This window comes from Pangasianodon hypophthalmus, chromosome 5 (genome assembly GCF_027358585.1).
Source record: "Pangasianodon hypophthalmus isolate fPanHyp1 chromosome 5, fPanHyp1.pri, whole genome shotgun sequence".
Taxonomy (NCBI): domain Eukaryota; kingdom Metazoa; phylum Chordata; class Actinopteri; order Siluriformes; family Pangasiidae; genus Pangasianodon; species Pangasianodon hypophthalmus.
In genome coordinates this window covers 8,871,839-8,888,709 of record NC_069714.1, presented here as the reverse complement: position 1 = coordinate 8,888,709, position 16,871 = coordinate 8,871,839, and the positions used below count along the sequence as shown (strand labels likewise).

Here is a 16,871-nt window from a genome sequence, read left to right as displayed (position 1 = left end):
CACCCAGGGGATTTCAGTTTGATATAGAGTGAATGGCGAGAAGGAAGGGGGTGTGTGTGTGTGTGTGTGTGTGTGTGTGTGTGTGTGTGGTTAATAAATAACAAAGGTTCCAAGGTTCACATACACGCATGGGACTCTGGGAATTAAACAGGAATACAGGAAGAGACAGAAATAGCTGTTTTGCTCTTTTTGATCCAGCATTTTGGACTATTTAGCCAGTGTGTGTGAGGGTGTGTGTTGATGGGTAAGGTGCAGGTTGGAGTAGGGCCGTTCGCCCGAAGGCCCGATAACTCAGCCTTTAAGCAACAAAGGCTGCCGGCGTGGTCTCCCTCCCTCACGCCACACACCGTGCTGCCTATCTTCTACTCCCTCTCTCTAGTGTGTTTGCTGCTGGGCGTCTGGGTCCTCATAACAGTCCAGAACACACACCAGCTGAAGGTGAGCTACTGTGTGTGTATGTGTGTACATCAAAAATATTCATAGTGTAAGGTAGGCTTAAATTTAACCGAAATGCATAACCACAACCAAGAAGTAGGAAAGTCTTTCCTTCCGGGTTCCTAAACCATGATTGGAGTTGATTGGTGCTCATTATACAAACCAGCTTTCGTGATATTTCTTTCATCTTCTCAGTGGAATGTATTATTTCTCCAGAAAGCCCCTCTCACCTTATTTTCATAAATAGGTTCTTACACTTAGCTATCGCTTCTGTGTGGAATTTATCATTGACTGCAAAAGAAAGATTTTTTTTCTTTATTTCTGACATTTTCCTTTTACCGGTTTGGATTGGGCAGGATTATATGTGGTACAAGTGACACCAGGGTTACCAAAGTACCAGTCAGAATGCTTACATCAGCTCCTCTTTTACCTCACCAACCGAACTGACTGCTTCCTGCTCACTGCAGTCTCTTTGTGTCTGAGTGTGAGCAAAACTGCATCTAGTGAATGCTTTTTATTTTATATACACTTTTACTGTAGTGGTTTGTGTCTGGTAAAATTTCATCACACTTTTAACCATGAAAGGAATGAGAATCATCAGTGCAACTGCATTACGATTGAGATAATCATGATCTACACTGAAAAGGTAGGCAAGCTGTATCTAATTCTCATTTTGCCCATGGACCGTTGCAAGACTACAGTTCTGTTCATTATGTTGGTATGATAAAATCTCACAACGTCCAACTCAGTTAATCTGATGTTGCCAAGCTTCACCCTCAAAACTCATGACCCGTAAACCATTATAGACAGAGGACAGTGAAGCTCATTTTATTAATACAGACTAAATGTGTGCTGCTTCTGGACATTGCAGTGCAATGCTCTGCAGATCAGTGTAGCTTTTTAAACTAGCTTCACCAGGATAAGTAGCAACAGAGTGCACACAAAATCAATCTTACTTGATTTTGCCATTTTGTGTGAACATTGTGCAGCTAGAAATATGTACAAAACATACCAGCATACCAATGTTGTAAAAACAAAATCTCTTTGGATGCTCCACACTGTCATTCCTACACACGTTTCTACTATTACCACTGTTTCTGAGTTTCTGAGATGCTGCTGTCAGTCAGTATGTGATCTGATAAGCTAACAGTTCTGATCAAGCAGAAAATAGGACTATATGTAACTTTTAATTAAAATTAAATTGTCTTTAGATATACTCTGACTGAGAACTTTATTAGGAATACCTGTACACTTACTCATTCATGCAATTATCTTATCAGCTAATCGTGTGGCAGCAGTGCAATGCATAAAATCATAGATACGGGCCAGCAGCTTTGGGTAATGTTCACATCAACCATCAGAATGAGGAAAAGGTGTGAACTCTGTGATTTTGACCATGGAATGCTTGTTGGTGCCAGACGGGCTGGTTTGAGTATTTCTATAACTGCTGATCTCCTTGGATTTTCACAAAGTTTCTCTAGAGTTTACTCAGAATGGTGCAATAAAGAAAAAACATCCAGTGAGCACCATGCACCATGTCACAAAGCAAAAGTCATCTCAAACTGGTTTCATGAACATGGCAATGAGTTCAGTGTTCTTCAGTGGCCTTCCCAGTCACCAGATCTGAATCTAATGGAACACCTTTGGGATGTGGTAGAACGGGAGATTCACAGCATGAAAGTGCACCTGAAAAATCTGCAGGAACTGCGTGATGCAATTCCATGGACCAGAATCTCAAAGGAATATCCTGTGGAATCCATGGCATGAAAAATTGAAGCTGTTATGATACTTGGCATTACTAAGTATTAGTATAGTGTTCCTAATAAAGTGCCCAGTGAGTGTATTTATTTATTTATTTTAAGATCATTTTTAACATTTGAAACCTTCAGTCAGTGAATGAATGAGTTTCAGTTGTAGACAAAGTTCTTTTTATAATTTATTCTTGCATGTTTAATTCATTGCTAACCTCTTAAATTCCTACAAATTTTTTTTTTAATGTAAAGCTTATTTTTCAGTGCTTATGTTTATTTATGCAGCAACAGCAGTGAAGCTAATAGGAAAGCTTGTAGGTGTGAGAGTGAGCAGGTCATTGGAGTTGAGGAGTTAAGTCTGCTATATTGACACCATCACTAGTATAAATATAAATTGAATACTATATTTTGTACGATTTTTTCTGTGTAATAGGTTGACTACACAGATGCTGGTTCGTGTGGCCACTGCTTAGAGATGCGCAAATATCCCACCAACGCCACTACCCAGTGTAACTGTGTTGTAGACTTCAATATCCCAAAGACCTTCCTGGTAAGTGTGTGTATTTATAGCAGAGTTTATAGTTAAAGGATTTTTGAATAAAAGGGAGTCTTGTATGGTCTTCATGTGGTTCTTTGTGGTTTGTTGCTTTAACAACTTTAATGAAGTTGTTTTTCACACATCTCAAAATTTATTCTAGATGTTTTTTTTTTTTTTCAAAGAAAGCTCACTGAGCAGAGCTCGACTTTCTCGCCACTTCAGAGGCGATATACAGAATGTGGCTTCTTCATTTTAGTCATGGCAATTCTGTGAACAAAACAACTTTTTTGGGTCACTAGCTGCGACGATGTAGTAGATAAGAACAAAAGTCTATCCAAGGCCAAACCTGCAAAAAAAAAAATAGATCTGGTGTAAAAATCTTCATTCTCTTCTTGTATCGATTTGAGTCATTTGAGAGGACGTTCGATAGATTTGACAAAAGCACACACAGTCATTCCATTCAGCCTCAGGGCCAACAGAAACAGCTCATCCGTCTGTTCTCTACTCTTACTGAGACCACGTGAATTTTCCAGAATGAGTTTCCTCTGAACAATAATGTTACCATCACTCTTCTGATATTTGTTGTTTGTCACTCAGACACTATCCAGCGAAAGCATTAAAAGCTGTCTCACAGTGCATTATAATTCTTATTTTGCATACGCCCTAAAATGCCACAAGGGGTTACACATCTACAATGTGGTTTAATTTAGCATGTTAATATTATTTGCTTCCTGCGCATCTCGTGCTCAGCAGTGTGCACCTTTCAAACTAGTTGATGCCAGGCTTCATCAATTCGCTGCCACAGTTATGGAATCCCAATGAGGCTTCATCAATTATCATGAGGAAGTTAGTTGGCTGGAAGACAGTGTACCAGGTTTTTGGCTGATATACACTCTTGTTTCTTGTTGTTCTTTCGAACACCTGTCAGATAGAGAGAAAAACAAAGCTGATGTGGTTGTGCTGTCTGTCTCTCAGGGGGATGTCTTCTTCTACTATGGCCTGATTAATTTCCACCAGAACCTGCGCAGGTACATGGACTCCCGTGACGATGCCCAGCTGGTTGGGAGGAAGAATAGCCTGAAGGTGCTCACTGTCCTGCTGTCTCTGTTTGTCTCTGTCTCTCCTTATCCTACGGCTTTTTTCTCTTTCTGTCAAAAATTGTGCTTTGATCCAGAGTGTTTTTCTTATTAGTCCTGTATTCGATGCACCTCCTCAGGTCTGAGTCAATATGGAACCACTCACACCACTGATCATCTTTCTGCTTTGTCCTTTTGTTCTCATTTTCAGTCGTGTCTATTAATGCTAGTAATTAGATTGATTCGTTTGTCTTGTCTCCTGCAGGCCCCCAGTTCATACTGTGAGCCGTTTGCTTATGATACAAATGGTGTGCCTGTTGCCCCCTGTGGCGCGGTGGCTAACAGCATGTTTAACGGTAAGATTCATTTGTAGGAATGATGATACATAACACTATGATAGTTACAATATACTGCTATGAGGCAAATGGAATTAAAGGAAAATAACCAGTGATGTGGTGGTGTGATGCCATTATCACCCTAAAATGTTTCTTTTCCTTTTTTAAATAACAACACATTTTGTCTGGGGGCAGTCGTGGCCTATGGGGGCAGTCGTGGCCTAATGATTAGAGAGTCGGACCCGAAGGTCGCGGGTTTGAGTCTCAGGTCCGGCAGGGATTGTAGGTGGGGGGAGTGAATGACCAGCGCTCTCTCCCACCCTCAATACCACGACTGAGGTGAGACCCTTGAGCAAGGCACCGAACCCCCAACTGCTCCCTGGGCGCCGCAGCAAAAAAGGCTGCCCACTGCTCCGGGTGTGTGTTCACGGTGTGTGTGTGTGTGTTCACTACTGTGTGTGCACTTGGATGGGTTAAATGCAGAGCACAAATTCCGAGTATGGGTCAACGTACTGGGCCACACGTCACTTCACAGTTCACATTTTTATTCCTTTATTAGTCCTAGATTACATAGAGCATCCATCAGCATGAATAGCTGTTAGTATAAATAACAGTACATTTTAATGGCATTAATATAAACCTGTGAGTGCCGCTGATGTCGAAAATGAATCAACACTTGCTAAGCAATGATTTTCAAGTATTCAGTAGCTCTGTGGTATAAAACATATATCATTAATACAGTTGAGGTCAAAAGTTTACATCCCCCTTTCAGAATCTGGAAAATGTTTATTATTTTACCAAAATACCTGAATAAGATAATTCACATAGAAGAAGTTTACATATAGTCCACAAGAGAAAATAATAGTTGAATTTATAAAAATGACCCCCTTCAAAAGTTTACATCCCCTTGATTCTTAATACTGTGTTGTTACCTGAATGATCCACAGCTGTGTTTTTTTGTTTACTGATAGTTGTTCATGAGTCCCTTGTTTGTCCTGAACAGTTAAACTGCCTGCTGTTCTTCAGAAAAATCCTTCAGGTCCCACAAATTCTTTGGTTTTCCAGCATTTTTGTGTATTTGAACCCTTTGTATGATTTTGAGATCCATCTTTTCACACTGAGGACAACTGAGGGACTCATATGCAATTATTACAGAGGGTTCAAACGCTCACAGATGCTCCAGAAGGAAAAACCATGCATTATGAGCCGGGGGGGTGAAAACTTTTGAATTTGAAGATCAGGGTAAATTTAACTTATTTTGTCTTCTGGGAAACATGTAACTATCTTCTGTCGCCTCTGAAGGGCAGTACTAAATGAAAAAATATGATATTTAGGCAAAATAAGAAAAATGTACACATCTCTGTTCTGTTCAAAAGTTTTCACCCCCCGGCTATTATATTGTAGGTTGCCAATGTTGGTAAAGTTTTCACAAATGTTCTCAGCTGTGGCCGGTCTCTTGAAATATACAAGATTTTTTAAACAGGTCAGAAAAACAACATACCAGGCGAGAAATTATTTCTGGATTATTTTCATTAACTTGATGGGATGGCTAAATTTGAAAGGGGTAAGCCAAGGTTATAGGATGAGATGATTATTTTATACTTAATAATATACAATCTTAGAAAAAAAGGGTGTATAGTTTTGTCCCTCTTAAAGGTTCTATGTAGAGCCCTTCTGTATTTCCCTGTCAGAGATGGTTTAGAACCCCCTTTAAGCTGTGAGCCCTTAACTATTCAGAGAACCCTAGTTTTTTCTAAGAGTGTATAACAGGTAAGTATTTTCATACACCATCTTATGTGGGCTGCCAGTCAAAAGTTTATGAACACCCTATATTTTAGCATTTTTTGTTTAAATGCTCTTCTTTTAAATGCTTTAAAATGTAACCAAGGAATAGTTGAATGGAATAATGTTTGTTATTAAATGTTTATTGAATTGAGATTTTTTTTTTTTTGGAATAATCTAGATCTAAGGCCAAAATCTTTAGGCACTTGTAGTACACCACACATTTAAATTTTACTTTTAATACTAACACTGTCTGAGACTTTTATCTCTGTGGCAATAATAGTGATTAAACTGGAATAAAACTGAATAAAAAGAAACTGGCAGTGTATGCCATGTGTCAATCATTACATATTGTGTTAGAACTTTATTTATTTCCACTTGTCATCTCTCTGACATTTGCTGGTCTGTGATTGTTATAGTGAAAAAAGCAATAGTTCTGTTTGATTCCTATATCACACTGAGATTTCTAATTCTTAGACTTGTTTACATTTGTTTGTTCGATTGTTCTGGATCTTAGATTCGTTCACGCTGAGGTATCGTCTGTCTGATGGTAACATAGATGTTCCACTCCTCAGGAAGGGCATCACCTGGTACACGGACAAAAACATCAAGTTCCACAATCCCAAATCAAACACGACACTCCAGCAGGCCTTCGAAGGTATGTGAGCGAACACTCCCACACATGCGCACTTTTCATATAAGCTCATATACTCTCATGTCGTCTCAGGTACGGCTCAGCCGTTGTACTGGCAGCAGCCGGTGTATAACCTTGACCCTGTTGATCCCAACAACAATGGCTTCATCAATGATGATCTGATCGTGTGGATGAGAGAAGCGGCCTTCCCCAACTTCAAAAAGCTCTATGGCATTCTCAACCGTGCTTATGCCCCATTCTCACAGGGCCTGCCTGCTGGCAACTACAGCGTCCACATCAACTACAGTATCCTAATACCACAGCGCTGTTCTTCTCCATTCTGATTGGTCAGAAGGTGTTGATTAAGTAGCTCTGGCAGTTGTTTCAGCTTGTTTTAATATGTTATCTTTTCTATAGTTATAACATCCAACTTATGACTCTGGGCACTCTACATAAAAATATGTGTAATTGTTGTTATGGTGAAGTTTTTTTGTGAGAAGATGTTTATTTAGCATTTTTGGAAGGAATCTCCAGTGTCAGCGCTTCATAACAGCCAGAGGTAAAGATGAAAGATGAATATGAGATGATCTAGATCAGAATTTTAGCTATCATTTACTGATATTTTCATCTAGATGTGTTAAACAACTTAGAACATGGCACCTCTTATTTAAATCTACACATTTTTCAGTGATCAAAAATATTGGAACATGAGACTGGCAGGTGTTTCTTGTTGCCCAGGTGTGTCCTGTTAGATTGATTGTTTAAGCAATTAATAACTCTGAATGTCTACTCTTGGTTTGAGCCCCGAGTTTCACCTTTGCATTTGTTGTTAAAAAGGATAAACCTACATGAAGACTGGAGAGCTGTCTATGGGAGAAAAGCAAGCCATTTTGAGGCTGAGAAAAGAGTGAAAATTCAGAGCCATTGCACAAGCATTGGGCATAGCCAAGGCGCCATGTTTTAAGTTCTATAACGCATCTAGATTTAAATATCAGTAAATGAATGTTAAAATTCTGATCTTCAAGGGAGAAGAAGAGAGGCAAAAATTGTTTGTGTTGGCAAATTGCTATGGTATAAGAGGAATAAAACCCTTTAGGACATTCTGTTATTGGAAAAGAATGAGCTTTGTAACTTTGGTAACAGTAACACATCACACGACTCCATCATTAATTATTTTTTCTGAAATTATCTGCATGCCCCATTGTGTTTTATTCCTTATATATCACACATGCAGCCTGTTATTCACAGAGCAGAGAAGACTGAAAGATATTAGGCAGGCAGGAGGATACTGTTTTGTTTTGTTTATTAGGGATGTGGGTGTTTGCTTCAGGCAGTGAATTCTCTCAGTGAATAAAAATAATAATCTTAAATATATGAACACACTCATGCACTACATAAATCATCAATCTCTCACCCAGTATTGCTGACTGTAGAAGTCATTCCCTACACCATTATATGGCTCGTTATATGTCTCTTTTGAGACCTATTAAACATGCTGCATTTTTTTTCTGTATCCAGTCCTTAACTCTCGCAGATTTCCCTGTACAGTACTTCCAGGGCAGGAAGGAAATCGTGCTTACCACGGTGACCTGGTTCGGTGGTCAGAATCTCTTCCTGCCCATTGCGTACCTGGTGACTGGAGGTGTGATCTTCATCGTGAGTGTCATTCTGACTGTGGTGTATGTCAAGGTGGGCCGAGACGGCAAGAACATGGAGGAGTGATAGAGCAGACGGAGGATCTTGGATGATTATGGAAAGCCGACGTAATCCAAATGAAGCCTGAATATATTTATTCCTATCATTATTCTGTAGGATGACTATGCATAATGTGTCAACCCTGCACTGAGAATTTTCTCCACTCTGAGGAAATATGTAGTGACATGATATGAGCTGATTAAGTAAAAGTTTATCCAGAACTGTAAAGTTTGCTGAGTTAAGCTACTGTTGGATTGTACGTGACCAATCATAGTAAGAGAATGTACAACAAATTTACACCCAGATTATATGTTTGAGCTGCAGATGTAGGTGTGCAATGTGATATTTAAGGTTGATCACTGTGTCAGCCATACGATGTGCCATGTTATAAAATCAAAATGAGCAAATAAAACTTTGTATGAAGGAATTATTATTATAATTAATTATTAATTATTAACTATATCCAGTCAGCTATCTGTTACTGGGAGTTACAACGAAATTGGCTGGTGTTATAAAAGTGATATCTCAGAAAGGTGTATTGCAATGTTATAGAACACAATATCGATATCATATCGTCAAAGCCCCAGCTTTAATTCCTGCTTCTCTCCAGTAGAGGTCAGCTAAAACATGACCTCTGCTCAGTTCAGGCAGCGAAACATTACTTTCTCCAAAGGTTTGTGAGGTTTCAATTTGTGTAACCGTATTTCTGTGCTAAACATCGTTTTACTGAATAATGTCTCCGATCCACTCTCAGGCAGGAGAGAGGTTTATATGCACAGAAGGATTCTTTACTCATGCATTTAAATCACCCTCACAGTCTACAGTTCCAAGTAGGGGTGGGCGATATGAGAAAAATATCATATCATGATACTTGACATTTCTACAATACACAGTGTATATATATATATATATATATAATATATATGTATATATTAATATATATATAAATATATATGTATATATTAATATATATATAAATATATATATGTGTGTGTGTGTGTTTGTGTGTGTGTGTTTGCCAACAAACTGACAACAAAATACTAGTGATACATAAAGTGACAAATTTAATGCTAAACTTAAAATATTGTTTAAAACTGCAAAAAGATTTTACAGATTTCAAATTGTTTTAAACCATAAAGGACTGAAAAAAAGATTTTACAGATTTCACATCAAATCAGCTGCTTCCAGAGTTTGTAACTGTTATTAAAAAAAAAAAAAAAAGTACATGTGATCTCTGAAAAATGTATTGTAAAATTGTATCACAATACCAATATTATATCATCATATTGCCCAGCCCTGCTTACAAAACTGTACATATTGTTGGACACCAAAGTCTGTAATCATATTTTTTATTAAAACTTTACTTTGCAATTTTCTATACAGTCATTCTTTACAGTCATTCTACAGTACGAACCATAATTCAGAAACCACTTACAGTGAATAGCAGACAGACATACACACATACACACACACACAATTATGAATACAGTGCACATGACAGACAAAGAAACAGCCACATCAACACCATCAGAACTTGTAGATATTAAAACAGGCACTGAGACAGATCATACACACACTCTGAAAGTCTCAGTGATGGAGATTCTGCTTTGGTTAATATTCTGAACTGAACACTGACATGTTAGTACCATAAAACACACTTTACGCTCTGTTGACTGCAGGTCGAGTGAAGATCTGCTGAAGATCTCGATTAGATGTTCTCGCAGTAAATCGCACTTTGAACAGGAGAGTGCGCACAAAGTACATCTGAAAGTAACTTTTGGTCTAATATTAGAATGTTACACCACTTATTCGAGTGCATCATCGTTTATCTTTATCATTATCATTCAAGGCATTCAAGACTAAAGCCAGGTGTACTTACTTAATGGCAAGCATGGTGGCATTTTTATTTCGTACTTTATTTTCATTCAGCACGAAAGTGTCACATTCGGCAAGGCGCCCCAAGGCAACAGTGTATCTATGACAACAGTGCATCCATGAGCGCTGGAGATTTTAGGCACGGTCTGCTAGTGGTTTTGGCACTCCACATAGCTGTCATATCTCAGCAGGAAGGTAATATGAAAAAATACATTTATTTTCAGAACAGTGACAGATTTTTGAGGTGTGAGAGCAGAGTAAAAAACATGCTTTTGCATAGACGGTGATGAGAACGCTTCAGAAAGTTGATGTACCGTTTTTCCAGCTAATAGCCTACTTGTGTAGGTTATTAATGGTGAACATGCAACCAAGCAGGAACCTATCTAGGGTGACTGCTTCTATTAAGTTATAATTTTGAAATGCAGGAAAAAGGGTCTTTTTTTTAAGTGACAAAAGCAACATGATCATTTCACTTTTGATACAGGTTAAAATAAACAGTGTAAACCACCATGAGCATGCACCACGTTGTGAAATAGACCCTACGAATAAGACTTTGGGACTGATTCCTCTCAGCATGAAAGAAAATGTGCAGGGACTCACAGTTTAACATCAGAGAACATTCATATACACACGCGCACACACACACACACACACACACACACACACACACACACACACACACACACACACACACACACACGTAGACACGACCTAAAACAGTAGTGTAACAGTCTCCCTGCCTAACTCATCTCTCTCAGACATTCCTGGTGTTATTTCAGTGATACGACTGCTATGACATGCAGAGGAGACTAGAACTATGACGTTTGCACATACAGCTATGAGCACAAACATGCACTTTCACACATGCACACTTGTCCGAGTCCGACAGTCAGTCTTGGAGTCAAAGTTCTTCTCAGACTTGAGCACCATGCTCGGTTTGGTCAGTCTATTTCCTGGCATGGTGGACTGTGGGAATTCTGAGGCACCTGGTATATTTGGCCGTCTGTAGACGCAGTTTGGTCAGATGTGCTTTTAGGCGTGTCATACATGGAGCTCCCTGATTGGTTGCTGTCCCTCCGGGCTATTAATCCCCGCCCTCGGAAAGGCAGAGTGCCTCCTGTTATGTGATTAGCCCTGTCGATCGTGATGGGAATGGCATACTCTGTTCCAGAGGCGGGAAGCGGTTCAGCATAGGCGTGATATTGCTCAGGGGTCAACGGGGCATCGTACTCAGGGTCGACTCCTTCTTCAGGCTTAAATGTTGACCTCTGACCCAGAGAGGCCATGGTACCGCTTACCAGAGGCTGAGCATATTCTAGAGAGATAGGTTGAAGACATATATTATGGACAGGATAAAAATAATGACTGTGCAATCTGCTGAAATGTCTAAGAAATAACACACTCTGTGTGTGTGTGTGCATTTCTGTACCTGCAGGTTCTACACGTGGTCTCTGGTGCTCAGCTCGCGCAGTAGCGCTGTAGCGCACACACTCCTCCCCATCCAGCTTAGACGGCAACAGTTGCTTCATGCTCTTCCACCACACTGGAACACACACAAAATCGGCTTTGTCAAGTGTTATTCTATCTTCACATATACCCAATGACCCCTCAGGCAGCACAGTCAGTGTGTACCGTACCTGTGCGGTCCCAGTGTGGAAGGTCGTACGTCACTTCCGGACTTTTCCTTAGATAGAATAAAAACAGTGAATCAAATATGTAGCTCAACTGGACAGTGCAATACTCCTGTACTGTAAATGATAGACACTAAATCGCTGTCGAATTCAAAGCGGAAGCTGCTCAGAACTCAAGCCAAGCTCTCGAGTTCTCCCCTTTCACAGTTCCATAATCACTCCCAATACCTGCACTGCAAAAAATAACATCTTAGCAAGTGAAAATATCTTCAATATAGTCAAATTATCTAGCATTTCCTATTATAAGATTACCACAAACCAAATATTTACATTTACATTTATGGCATTTGGTAGACGCCCTTATCCAGAGCGACTTACAATTATCTCATTTATACACCTGAGCAGTTGAGGGTTAAGGGCCTTGCTCAAGGACCCAGTAGTGGCAGCTGGGTGGTGTTGGGATTTGAACTCTCAACCTTCTGATCAGGAGACCAAAACTAATTTAAGCTTGAGCTATTCTATTCTATTGTTCTATTAGCAGATAATTTAGCTCATTTTAAGCATTTATTTCTAGAAAGAAGCAAAATTATCTGCCAATAGAATAAGAAAATGTAAAGCTTAAACTGAGCAAAAAATGTCTCGAAATAGCTTTAATAATCTTGTATTTAGTTTACTGTAATCTTATAATAGAAAATAGTAGATAAATTTGACTATATTGCAGATATTTTGACTTGGTAAGATGTCAGTTTTTGCAGTGTGTTAGCTGAAGCCCTGGTCTGCACTCACAAAATGACCTCTGAGCTAGGACTGGGTGATATGACATGACACCAATTTGCTATATATTATCATGATTAACTTTTCTAAGTACCGTTGGAGTTCTAATGGATTAGCACTTGTTTTTTTTTTTAACAATTTCATTTTCTCATCTTTTCCTCATTAAATACTTAAGTGGTGTTCCACTGTTTTCAGCTCTTTGTTGGAAAACCTCAGTGCAACTAAATATCGTGATGAGTATCACTACAATATTTTTTTGTCATATCCCCTACCTCTAATGTGAGCTCGGCTTGTGCAAAAAACTTGGAACAGGTTTAAACCTGACTTGGCTCACATTAGTTTTAGCCCACTGTCAGATAGAAAAGACATGATATTACAGTGTCACTATTTAAGAAACAAAGTGCCAGAAAAACAGCAAGGGGTATGTGTAAAAAAAACCAAAAAAACTGAAAAACAAATTTTGTGCAAAAGTTAGCAAAATATAGTTAGTAAAATGTACCTTTCTTTTACAATTTATCAACAAAAAAGACTATTATATTTCATATATAAAAATATGACTGATCATTTTTATTATTTGTATTAATTAAGAAATCTATAAAATTCTCCCGAAAAAGTATAAATTACATTTCTTATAGTTTGTTCTTAGGGTGTGCAAACCTTTGCACACAACTGTATAATTATTCAGAAAAGAAAAGAGGAGGAATTAAACAGCTGCTACATAACTAGATTTTGATTCAGAAGTCAGGAATTTACTGTGAGTAATTTGTTGGTAAGTGTCATAAGTAATGGCACCTGATTAAAGCTGTGATGTAACACATCACAATAGCGATACAATACTGTCATACTGCCTGCTATGATATCAGTCTCATTTTGAAAAGCCTTATTCCCTGAAGTAAATGAGATGTATGGCTTACTAACCTGCTCTTCCATAGCCACGCACACACGATCAACAGCACTGGAGCTGTGAGAACCACCACCAGCACAGGAACCAACACGGCCACTAACGCCACCTCTGAGACAGACGCACAACATAACAGCACTTACACCAGCACTCACAGTTTGAAAACACCTGGGTAGTATTCACAGACTAAAATAAACCATGAAACAAAACTAAAAGAGCTTTTTGTTGGGAAACAAACTGTAAATTGAACATTCTGAAAAAATGTCTCTGATCCGTTGTAATTTTACATAACCACACAAGGTAGTCTCGTCTCCAGTAGATCATTCTCACCGTTATGAGAGTGAGGAGGCACGGTGGTGTTTCGGATGTTAGGCGTGTGTGTCGTCTGCTCCTGTAGTGGAGGTACGGTGTTTCTTTTTGGAGGAGGAGGGACTGGATTGAACATTCGCGGAGTCACTGTACAACAGAAATAGAAAAGCAATTCAGCATAAAGCCAAGAGGTCTACCTCGACGATCTTATTTGATCCCTATCCTCAAGTCAGACGTGTGATTAGTCCTACCTGTAGATACTTGACAGCCAAGCAGCTCCATTTTTAGTGCAATCCTCTGATGCCACTGCACAGGGGTTATTCTGATAAACCGCGCTTCAATAGGTGGGATGAAGTTGTTCCGTACTTCCTGAAGGTAGTTGGTATTCCCTTGGAAGACCTGTCATGAACACATGTGATCAGTGGCCACGGAATAGCAAATATTCGCCCTTTACTCAAGTCATGCGCCATTGTTTCACTGGGGCGATCAATGACTTTGTGTCATTACAGCACAGTTGAGCCATCTGTATTGTTGATTTAAACAGAAAAGACAGAATAGATTTACCATTTATTCACTCGGTCTAGTCAATGCTATTGGCCCCCTCGGCACAGTATTACATCACTGCCAGAACAATGGTTTACAGCCCTCCGCTTAAATGCAGCCAATCAATGAGCTCCTCGTTAAGCTTTCTGCCAATTGATGGCTATGCATTATTAATGACCAGCAAGTGCACTTAATGCTATTTGCTGAAACAGGCAGTCTGTAAAGTCACAACATTTCATACAGCATGAAAAAAAACACACACACACACACACACACACACACACACACACACACACACACACACACACACACACACACACACACACACACACACACACACACACACACACACCCATATACCCATATATGGCAGTGTGTTGGCAGATTTATATACCTTGTCTTGATTTGAGCCTGTTTCCTGATAGGCTATCCAGTCCTGTCCATCACGGCTATAGTGCACTCGATAGGCTGACACATAAAACTGGAATTCGGGTAAGGCGGAGCCAGTGGTGATGATTCCTGAATAAGGAAGTAAACAGGTTCTTATCATTTAAGACTCACTTCTAGCCACTCTTCCCCTTTACCTCTCTCTCTCTCTCTCTCTCTCTCTCACACACACACACACACACACACACCTGTCACTCGTTTCTCTTTCTTCAGGTCCACCTGTATCCACTGTTTTGAGTCGCTGTTGGCGGCTGCCCAGGGAAGCCCAGGCTTTTTAAGCCGTGCCCCTGAAGGTGCCCACATCGAAGGCTTATCGCCGTGACGACCCCACTCCCACACAGAGGAGACTGAGATCTGAGAATCACTGATCACCCCTGACTCCAAGCCCAGTGTACCATAGCAGCCTAGAAACACAGAGAATAAGAGGTTAAGAACATAATCTAGATATGACTGCTCCATCTTCCCAGTACCTACAGTCAGCTCTAGAACTATTGGCACCTTTCACAAAACTGGGTGAAAATTATATTCTTGCAAGAACAAACCATCACCCTTGGAAAAAAAAAAAATCTATTTCCTAAAAATTGCACTCACGCTCCTCAGACTATGTTGTCGCCTCTGACTATGTCTGTTTCTCAGGGGTATAAATGTGAGGTTGCTCCCATTTACAATCCCTTTCCCTTCCATGTCAGTGTCAGTAGCTGCAGATTGGAGCCATCATTCCAGTGCCAGCAGCAAAATGGCTAATGACTTGCCTATTCATAAGAGTGAACATCAAGGTTTAATTTTCAGTGTCAAAGTAAAACTGTGCCACACACATCCCCCTGCACTCCTCTGAGTTAAGGCTATAAGGAGAACTCCAGCCAGTTTTACACTGTGTGATTTCAGTGGTCTTTTTATTCTGACTTTTTTGTTTCAGCAGTTCTGATTATTACTAACAGACTCTGCAATCAGATGTGTTCTCCATAAGTTTCGTGTAATTCTAGTGCTGCAGCAGCACTGTAATAGGTATTTTAATAAAAAAAATTTCAGACACTGCCAGAATTCATTTATGAAGTGCGATTTTTGTCTGCAACAGCACATTTGGGTCAAAAATCGTATGGTGTACCCTGGCTTTCCACTGTTCATCGCTTCATTTCCAGGATAAACAACTGAGTTTTGTTAAAGGATTATACATTTTCAGTATAATCCTTTAACAAATCACTTGTCTAATGTCCCTCATAGAAACCATGAAAACGATTCTCCATGGGTGACATTTTCACTGCTGATCTGCTGCTCAAACTGTTTGAATGCGGAGAGTGCGGAGAGCAATGCCATGGTGCATGAGAGCAAAGCAAAAGAAACCAACAAAAAACAAAAACAAACAAACAAACAAACAAGCAAAAACAGTGATTTCAGTCACTGTCCAATTATAGTTACCATTAAAATTATTTGTAAATGTTAGATGTGTAGGCCTATTAATTTTTTTCACTCAAAATTGACAATTTTTGGCTGAAAATTTTCAGTGGCATCCTTAATAAATATATGTAACTGATGTTGACTATATACTTGTTGAATAATACGTAAATCCAGCACATAGCCAAAACATTACTAATGTGAGATACGGGCAAGGGGGCCGGGCTTCCAGTTAAAATAAAGAGTTCAAAACATTCTCAGTTATTTCAGAATCATATGTGGATTAGCTCATCTGCCATTTTTATTAAGGAAAAGACTTCTTTTTTGGCATATTTTGTTGTGTATGTGTTCCAGCGTACTCCAATGCTACAATGCGGAGCTCTGACGCAAACTGTGAAAGACTGGCGGGTCTGAATTGTGAATTGCTGTCAGTAAACCTGTGGTCTGAAGTGAAGAGGGAATTCCGCATACACGAAACTAACAATATGAAGGAGCTTAAATTGTTAGAAGTTAAGGTTTGCTTAAGAGATAAGATCTCTCTATAACTGCCTCCAACCGTGTTAGACGTTACAGTAAGAGGTTCAGTGCTTTTAGTTTCTCAAGGGGAGGCCAGTGATTGTGGCGCTGAGTGCGTATATGCCTGGCCAATCTCTCCACAGAGGAATACACAGTGTCAGTTACACTCGAATCTACAGAAACAGACAGTTAACTCAGTAGGAGTTATTAGCACAGCTGCACAGCTGGACAACGCAT

The 16,871-nt window shown here is 39.5% G+C and overlaps 2 protein-coding genes across 2 annotated transcripts in view; one reads left to right on the top strand and one right to left on the bottom strand.

Annotated features, from left to right (window-relative positions):
* The first annotated feature begins 119 nt into the window (after nt 1-119).
* On the top strand, nt 120-8,673 carry tmem30c (transmembrane protein 30C). Its single transcript, XM_026947717.3, has 7 exons — nt 120-438; nt 2,620-2,736; nt 3,700-3,807; nt 4,066-4,156; nt 6,435-6,575; nt 6,645-6,857; nt 8,086-8,673. Exons 1-7 carry the CDS (start codon nt 241-243, stop codon nt 8,271-8,273), a joined length of 1,056 nt encoding a protein of 351 aa, XP_026803518.1. The 5' UTR covers nt 120-240; the 3' UTR covers nt 8,274-8,673.
* Nucleotides 8,674-9,579: 906 nt separating this feature from the next.
* dcbld2 (discoidin, CUB and LCCL domain containing 2) overlaps nt 9,580-16,871 on the bottom strand; it is a 42,253-nt gene continuing 34,961 nt past the window's right edge. Inside the window, exons 8-15 of the mRNA XM_026912699.3 lie at nt 14,915-15,130; nt 14,674-14,798; nt 13,988-14,135; nt 13,758-13,883; nt 13,445-13,538; nt 11,759-11,805; nt 11,551-11,664; nt 9,580-11,436 (exon numbers count right to left, since the gene is read on the bottom strand). Of these exons, the coding sequence (XP_026768500.2) occupies nt 11,063-11,436; nt 11,551-11,664; nt 11,759-11,805; nt 13,445-13,538; nt 13,758-13,883; nt 13,988-14,135; nt 14,674-14,798; nt 14,915-15,130 (1,244 nt within the window). The 3' untranslated portion in view covers nt 9,580-11,062. The remainder of the gene's footprint in view (nt 11,437-11,550; nt 11,665-11,758; nt 11,806-13,444; nt 13,539-13,757; nt 13,884-13,987; nt 14,136-14,673; nt 14,799-14,914; nt 15,131-16,871) is intronic.